Raw genomic sequence first — 9,072 nt, 5'->3', positions numbered from 1 at the left:
GCGTTTGAAGTCAGAATGTAAACGACACACAAGTAGAGATATGCAATAGTTATGTTGTTAAGAGTATGAAAATGATATAGTCTACAGTTCTTTTATGCATATCCTCTGGAGAATATAAACTAGAGAACGGAAATTGGGAATATGTCAAAGAGACATCAACCCGACAAAAGAGCAGACAACAGCCGATTGGATCTTCAATGCAGCGAACCTTACCGTGTCCTTCTAGCCGCTTGTCTATATGCTTATAGTGTAAAAAAAAAAATCAAACAAAAAAGCCATGTCATTATGTATTAAAGAAAAACAAAAGGGCATATGCATGTAGACGAATAATAAGACAAATTATATAAAAAAATGAAGTCTTTCAGAACAAATGAGGACAACGATCAACAATGACTGCTCTGATTTCAGTCGTTGCATATAATCCTTCTTTGATATTTGATAATTATCCTGTCGTAAAATGCTGTATTTACAATCTAATACATATATAAATGGCCATTCCAAAAAGACGTTAATATCCGGCAATTTACTAGTTTGCAAACACAACAACAACAATTTCTCTGAACATTATCTGTTCTACACCAAAACAGCTCAACATTTATATACATAGTCACCTTGATAGTTACTTTGAATCTTTTGCAAAGACTTAACACAATCATTCTATTGATTTTCATATTAACAAAAATATTGAGGCATTCATTTCTATCAATATTTGTTTCTCTATTTACGTGTGTAATTGGTTGTGCATCCATGGCTTTTGGTTGTTTTTGGTATACGACTTGGTATTTTTGTTGAGGGCTTTGGATGCAACAAATGTCTACCTTTTAAATGTTGTTGGGCCTTTGTTAAAACATAAGTTTGCACAATATAACCCATAGGGTAAGACACACGTTAGTCCAACTTGAATCATATTCTCCTAAGATAGAATATTAATCAATAAAATGTCATAGCATGCACATATCAAATTTATGATTACATAATATTCTAATCAGACCTCTGTAATACAAAAGACAAATTTTCTTTTATAACCTATTCTTACATTGGACTCAGCCTTCTTTTAAACAGAGTTTATTTTACTCTGCGTTTTGCTAAATGTTTCTTCGTTCTAATTGCCTAGAGGTATAGGGGGGGGGGGGAAGTTGATATCTCACGAAACATGTTCATCCTCACCTCATGTTTGCGCATGTCCCAAGTCAGTAGCTTCTGGCCTTCGTAAGTCTTGTATGTTTGTTTTTCAATAGACCACTTTCGAGTTCATCCGTCACCGGAAAAAACTCGTCAATTATACGCGCCTTTTTCACCGTCATTTGTGCGTTTAGGGGCGTCGTCACTTCCCTTCCAATGTTGAGCGAGTGGTTGGAAAACTATAATTCTATATTGTATGAATTATTCGGCAAATTGAATTCTCAAAATTGACAATCAACACTGCTGTCATTAGGGAATTGTCAGTAAGTACCTACAGAGCAACCATTATTTCTAGTTTATCCTGCACAAAGACGATCACTAAGACGCTTGATGAACGTAAATAGTGCAGGGATACAGGCGAGCCCCTCTATCTGGTAAATGACGTCATAAAGGCGTGCATAATTGACGAGTTTTTGCCGGTGACGGATGAACTCGAAAATGGTCTAATTTAGTGTGACGTTCAGTTCACTGAACTACTTTACAATTATATGTAGGTGCCATCTGAGGCCAACCTCTAGGTGCAGGATTTTCTCACTGTGTTGAAGACCCATTGGTGTCCTTCGGCTGTTTTCTGCTCTTCGGTCGGGTTGTTATCTCTTTGACATATTCCCCATTTCCATTCTAAATTCTATATTCACAAACAAATTTTAGTATTTCCAAACAGAGTACAAAATGTCTAAAGATGATTTAAGTGTCAAAGTTAAATTTGAAAGAGGTTTCATGGAATATGTTATATTATAATTGAATATAGGCCATAGATTTTTTAAAATTCAAAAATATATGTTTCATTCTGGTTGAATTGCTTCTTAATATAATACAATAGTTTTTAAAATACAAATCTATGTTTATCATTCCTGTTTAAATGACTTATTAATATAATGCAATCCGATAAAATCTCCGACAAATATATACATGTTTGTATGTGTAATACTTATTAAAAGACGTATTAGTATAATCCGATTAAATCGTTGATGTCAGGAGTTCTTTATAGAATTTAGTTAATAATGTAGACTAGTGAACTATTGATTAGTATATAACATTGGAATAATATACGTCAAATGAGTGGGAAAAAAGGTAAGTTTTATTCGTCATTTGAGTTAAGATGATGGCTTTTGGCTGTTGAACTTGCAGTGGCAAATCAATTACATTTAAATTGGGTCCTTAATGATCTTCAACTTTGAACTTGTTTGGGTTTATACCTATTTTGGTCAGAGCTTCACTAATGAGTCTTATGCAGACGAAACGCGCGTCTGCTTTCATGGTAAGTAACATTACCATTAAAGCGGGAGTTTCGGCAAGCCACAAAACCAGGTTCAACCCACCAGTTTTATCTTAAAATGCCCTGTACCAAGTCAGGGAAATGAACATTGTTATATTCTAGTTCGTTTCTGTGTGTGTTACATTTTAATGTTGTGTCGTAGTTCTCTTATATTTGAAGTGTTTCCCTCAGTTTTAGTTTGTAACCTGGATTGTTTTTTCTCTATCGATTTATGAATTTTGAACAGCAGTATACTACTGTTGCCTTTATTTAAATCATAAGCCTGGTACCTTTGATGACTATTAATGTAATGAGTTACTCTACTTTGGTCGGAACGCTGCCCTTGAATTTTTAAAGTGCATGGTAATGATGATAGAGAATAGAGAATAAAGGGTAAAAATGTATAGAGCAAAAAAATTGACGACTCTCCTAAACAGATCAAATTGCAAGAAAAAATAAAGAAATATATTTAACCATTTTATATATTGCAGCTTGAAGCAACGGAAAAAGACATGTCACAAATATTTTGTTCTTCGCATGAACATAGATTGGGTATAATATGGTGCATTGAATGCGAAAAGATTTTATGCACGAAATGTCGACAAATACATGATAAAACAATGACAGAGCATCCGTCCATGGGACTATCGGAATATGTTCAATTTCCCAAATGTGCTTTATTGATGAATAACTTGTGTGAAATTCATGGCCAGCAATTAGAAATGTTTTGTCAAGAGCATAATACACCGTGTTGTATGAAATGTTATAGACATGACCATAAACTATGCAAAGGAATCAGTTTTCTCAAATCATTTGTGAAGGAGTTTAAACAGTCCACTCCATTCAAAGATCTGATGCAAAAAGTACAAGAACTGTCCAATATACTTGAAGATTTAATCAAAGATACAAATACAAACTGTGAAAACTTATACAATAGAAAATCATCCATATTGCTTGAAATTAAACATGTTCGACGGTCTTTAAACAAACACTTTGATAACTTGGAAAAAGATATAGTTGAAGACTTAGACTACAAGCACAGTGAAGCCAAAAGAAAAACGAATGAACAACTATCTTTATTGGGTAATAAAAACGCCGAGTTGAAGCGGATTGATATGGATCTTTCTTTCGTGAACCAAAATGCTACAGATCTACAAGCCTTTTTAGGAGTAAGAATATTGTCGAAGCAAATAGAAATTGACCAATCAGAACTTCAGTCTTTACAAAAAGATTACAAATTATGTAAAGTAGACTTAGAATTGACAATGGGACCTAAGTTACTATCTATTCTTAAAGAAGTAAATTCATTTGGCACGATTTCTATCCAATTAAAGCCGAATAATTCCATAATACCAACAGAAAAGAAACCAAGAACGATAACTCAACTGAAGCTTAAAAGACGCAAGTATATAAAAATAAAAAGTGAACACAATATGGTGATAACAGGGTGTGCTATTTTGTCAGGATTGCAAATTGTTTTTGCGGATTTTCAGAATAGTCTACTTGTGATACATAACAAGGATGGAACTCATAGTAGAAACATAAAATTAAGCGGACAACCATCAGATATGGCCGTTGTTGACGATTATACAATAGTAGTTACTTTGTGGTCGTTAAACCTATTTGTTGTCCTTGACCTGCGTGAAGATAAAGAAATAAGAAAAATTCAAATGAAGGAAAACTGCTATAGTGTCGATTTTAGTAACAATAAAATAGTAGTGTCCTTTGAAAAATCGAAGATAGTTCATATTATGGACTTTTTTGGAAATGTTTCCCGGAAAATACAAATTCCGACACAAAACTATTCGTATGTTGTACAGAATGATGATATGTTTCTTTGTTCAAATCGAAACGAAAACAAAGTGATATGTTGCACAGAGTTCGGAAAACTATCTTGGACATTCCAGCATGAACTTTTATCGGAACCTCACCAAGTTGCTATTGACAACAATCGATTTGTCTTTGTTACATGTCACGGGTCGGACACAGTTATGGCTTTATCTCCAGATGGTCAAAATAATATGATTCTATTGGACATTGATGATGGTATAAACAAGCCATCAGCGTTACATATCCATAAGGAGATACTTCTTGTCTGTAATTCTTTATCGGGAGATGCCCATCTTTATGATATAATCTGCGATGAATAATAAACTTAAAAAAAAACTACCAACTTGTTTAATTTTGCAAAGTATCTTTTCGAAGTCAGGAGTCTGCCCAGGGGCGGATCCAGCCATTTGAAAAAAAAGGGTTCCCAATCCAGAGTAAAAGGGGGTCCAACTATATGCTCCCATTGAAATGCGTGGATTGGCCAAAAAAAGGGGTGTTCCAACCCCAACCCCCCCCCCCCCCCCCCCCCTGGATCCGCCAATGCTGCCATTCAGTGTTTGTCGTTTGTTGTATGTCATCTTAGTTTTTTTATTATTAATTTCAATTTTATACAAAAATCTGGCCGTTATTTATGTCAATTTGATAGTTTTACATTTGTCTTTTCGTGGTCATTTTACCTTACTGTGCAGTGTTGTTTTACGTATTGTGGAAGGGCATATATATAGTGACCTAAACTTTTACTTCCATTGGTCTCTTGTGGATATTGTATCATTGTCAATCATTTTATATACTATTTCTTTATAATGATGTTTTGTGTGTATAATGCAGTCATATTTTTCGACTTTTATTTTAATATTTGATATTTATCCGATTACGAGCAGGTACATGTATAAAAGATAAGCGCATGTTCTACACAGTGTCCAAATGTCATAAATCGATAGACAGAAAACAAATGCGGGTTACAAACTAATACCGAGGGAAACTCATCATCTATTAGAGGAAAACAAACGAACAACATTGTTATAGCGATGTGTAGGAACTGTCTTGTGTAAATATGCACTACTTTCCTGTATTATTCTTTCAGACAGGGACCGGATTGCATGAGGTTGTTCATTTAACTCGTGGACAAGATTTTTTTCATGTTTCCATGCATTTCACAAACTACTTCAAATATGGCATGTTTTACTAAGTGGTTAGCTGGACCGACCACCTTCACTGATATTACTAGACGGGTCATATTCACTAATTGTGATTAGTACATCATGTTTATAGCTATGCATTATCTTTAGATTTGTAATAGACATTTCACATGTACAAATGAACTGTAAAGAAGCAACCATTTAATTTCTAGGGGAAAAGGGGAGGGGAGGGGGTAATTTAGTTTTCAACGCTATCAATCGAATTAATTTCAATATTTAACACTATAAGGTAAGGAGAAAATCTTGATTCAGTAAATTTGTTTTTTTGTCATCTGTTTGGCAAGAATATTTGTTTTATTCAAATTGGTGATCAGAATTATTTTTTGAAAAAAACATAACACATTCCCCCCCTTCCCCTCCCCTAAGTTAATTAGGCGGATTCTTTCTACAGTATCTCCTGTATATAATTGTTAGCATAAGATGTGAATAAACAAATAAATGTTTGCATAGCATAGACAGTCACTGGAGACTATAAAGGTTGATAAACTGCAATATTTGTCTATATGTTTATTTCGGGTTTTTTAACGACCTGTGCTGCCGAATAAAGCATCCAAAGTACAAATTATAGTTATCTGTATATATCCATGGAAATGGACGCGACTCAAAAACTATTTACAGACAAAGAAGTATATGTAACATTGTTGAAATCTAAAATGATTTAAAATTATTTTGTAAATTAAATATATATATTTATTAAAATAACAACACTTTTTGTATAATTTTACAAATCTCTACTGTTAGTTGTGTAATACTTTCATCCAAAAAGTTGTTTTTTTAAAAAAAAAATGATAATTTAAATTTAAAAATTCCGGAATGAACGTGTTGATAACACAAATAATAGAGGAAGTGTTACTTTTGGTATCAAAATAGATAAGTGGTGTTAATCTTCCCCAACGACATTTTGTCCTTCATTTTCATTCCTTATTTAGGAAAAATATCCTATTTCTGTACTCAACCCAATTTATCTTGAGTGATTTCTCAATATTTATTTTTATGTAAAGTTGATTGGTTCTTTGCAGGTCAAACGATTAAAAGTTGTTTTTTGTATAATCTTCAAACAAGTCTTGGGAGTCTATGCATAACACATGTTCAAAGACTACACTAAAATGACAGAAGACCCAACAGTTGACAAGTGCCTTACCTGATGAATTATCATATCGTAATGACTGTGTACCCCCGTGCACCGGATATTGCTGTTTGTGATACCAATGATTGAAACAGGTGTATCGGTTATGGCGATATTACCAAAATATATGTCTTTAAAGTGAATTGAACATAACAGTGTATGCTCAATTGTTTTTTTATTAACATGTCTTTTGATTGAATTAAACAATTTTAATTATTATTTCATATCGCGCCTTTCTATGTTGGGATGTTACACTAGTGTTTCGTGTTAGGCTGAAGGTTGGCTCATATTAAAACTTTTAAACCAACTGTCGTTGTTTTCCCCAGTGTTCTGCCAGGAACCTGGTGTTTAGTGGTTGTCGTTTATTTGTGTTGTTCAAACGTGTTTATCGTTTCCCTTTAATTATATCGATGAAACTGTTGGTCTCCTTGTTAACTTCTAGAAGACCCTCATATATATAGAATTTATTTTTGGATTTAAAAAGATAAAAAAAAAAGAAGATATGGTAATACTGAGACAGCTCTCCCTCCAAGTCACAATTTGTAAAAGTAATCTTCTATAGATCAATGAACTATCTTCAACACAAAGCCTTGGCTAACACTGAACAGCAAGCTATGAAGGGTACAAAAAATGACTAGTAGTGTAAAGCCATTAAAATTGGAAAACCGACGGTCTAGTCTATACAAAAAATGAGAAACGGGAAACACTTATGACCCACATCAACAAACAACAACCATCAGGTTCATGACTTAAGACTGTACGATCAATTCTAAGTATCCCCTTCATAAAACTTCATTTTTTTATATTTTGTTGCCTTTAATTAATATAGACTCTGTAGTTACCACCTGCGAAAATTAATAAAATCTAAACGTGTATACTGAGAAAGCGCATGGGAACATGTTTTGAATATCATCAGAAATTCATGAAAACGTGATACACCTAAAACAGTTTTGACCTCGATTTTTCACACTGGTTTAAGTTGGAGGTTAAACTCATTTTCTGTTCACTTGTTCATTGTAATATGCTTTATCGCTATTTTGTGCATTTTTCGTTTGATCTTTTTTTGTGATAATTTTCATATCATTCTTCTCGCTTGAGATGGAATAATTATCACTAGAAACTAAGGAGGCCACGTGGCGTTGCTAACGAAATTGACATGAACATGATGAAATTGACAACGTCGTCATAGGTAAAATAGCGATAAATAGATTATCATTGTTCATCTCAACTCGATTGCTTTTCTCACTTTCGCTGTACCAGCTCAAGCGAGAAAATCAATCTCGTTGAGATGATCAACAATAATCTATAAGTAAAAGAAAAAATTTCTTGGACATACTTTTATATCTCTAGTGAATTCATGAAAACGTGATATACCTAAAACAGGTTAAGTGACTTTCTGTTTTAAATTTTCTTGGAGGACGGTATTTTTTCTCATTTTACTTTCTAATTCGACTTTTCAGAATCTAAAGGATCATGGGTAGTTTCGTTGTTGAATATCATTTTACTTTCTAATTCGACTTTTCAGAATCTAAAGGATCATGCGTAGTTTCGTTATTGAATATCATTTTACTTTCTAATTCGACTTTTCAGAATCTAAAGGATCATGGGTAGTTTCGTTGTTGAATATCATTTTACTTTCTAATTCGACTTTTCAGAATCTAAACGATCATGGGTAGTTTCGTTGTTGAATATCATTTTACTTTCTAATTCGACTTTTCAGAATCTAAAGGATCATGGGTAGTTTCGTTGTTGAATATCATTTTACTTTCTAATTCGACTTTTCAGAATCTAAACGATCATGGGTAGTTTCGTTGTTGAATATCATTTTACTTTCTAATTCGACTTTTCAGAATCTAAACGATCATGGGTAGTTTCGTTGTTGAATATCATTTTACTTTCTAATTCGACTTTTCAGAATCTAAAGGATCATGGGTAGTTTCGTTGTTGAATATCATTTTACTTTCTTATTCGACTTTCAGAATCTAAACGATCATGGGTAGTTTCGTTTTTCATAATAAATTGAAAACACGGTCACTTCATTAGTTGAACTTCAATGGTTTGTGGCGATGTAGGCCAACCAAATAGTTTTGGTGTATGCTTTTGAAAATATTTCCCAGAATGCAATAGATTCTAAAACAGCTAATAAATAATTATAATAACTACAAGAAAAACAAACATGAACAATGCGGTATGGGCTTTGCTCGTTGTTGAAGGCCGTACGATGACCTATAGATTTCCATTTCTGTGTTTTTTTAGTCTTTTGTTGAGAGTTTTCTCATTGGCAATCATACCACGTCTTTTTTCATATGAACAATACCGTATTAAAGACTATCTGAACAAATGTGCAATTTTATTTAGGGGCCGGCTGAGGCCCGCCTCCGGTTGTGGTGTATTGTCGCTGCGTTCAAGACTTATTGGTGACCTTTGGATGTTGTCTGCTTTTCGGTCGGCCTTTTCCCGCCATTTGAAAACAAACT

The 9,072-nt window shown here is 33.5% G+C and overlaps 1 protein-coding gene across 1 annotated transcript; it reads left to right on the top strand.

Moving 5' to 3' along the window:
* The first annotated feature begins 2,135 nt into the window (after positions 1–2,135).
* Positions 2,136–4,590, top strand: LOC134694895 (uncharacterized). Its single transcript, XM_063556002.1, has 2 exons — positions 2,136–2,256; positions 2,932–4,590. Exon 2 carries the CDS (start codon positions 2,953–2,955, stop codon positions 4,588–4,590), a length of 1,638 nt encoding a protein of 545 aa, XP_063412072.1. The 5' UTR covers positions 2,136–2,256; positions 2,932–2,952.
* The last annotated feature ends 4,482 nt before the right edge of the window (positions 4,591–9,072 follow it).

Source organism: Mytilus trossulus, chromosome 13 (assembly GCF_036588685.1).
Source record: "Mytilus trossulus isolate FHL-02 chromosome 13, PNRI_Mtr1.1.1.hap1, whole genome shotgun sequence".
NCBI classification, from domain to species: Eukaryota; Metazoa; Mollusca; class Bivalvia; order Mytilida; family Mytilidae; genus Mytilus; species Mytilus trossulus.
Note: the sequence above shows the minus strand (reverse complement) of the source record. Positions and strands in the feature narration are given on the sequence as shown.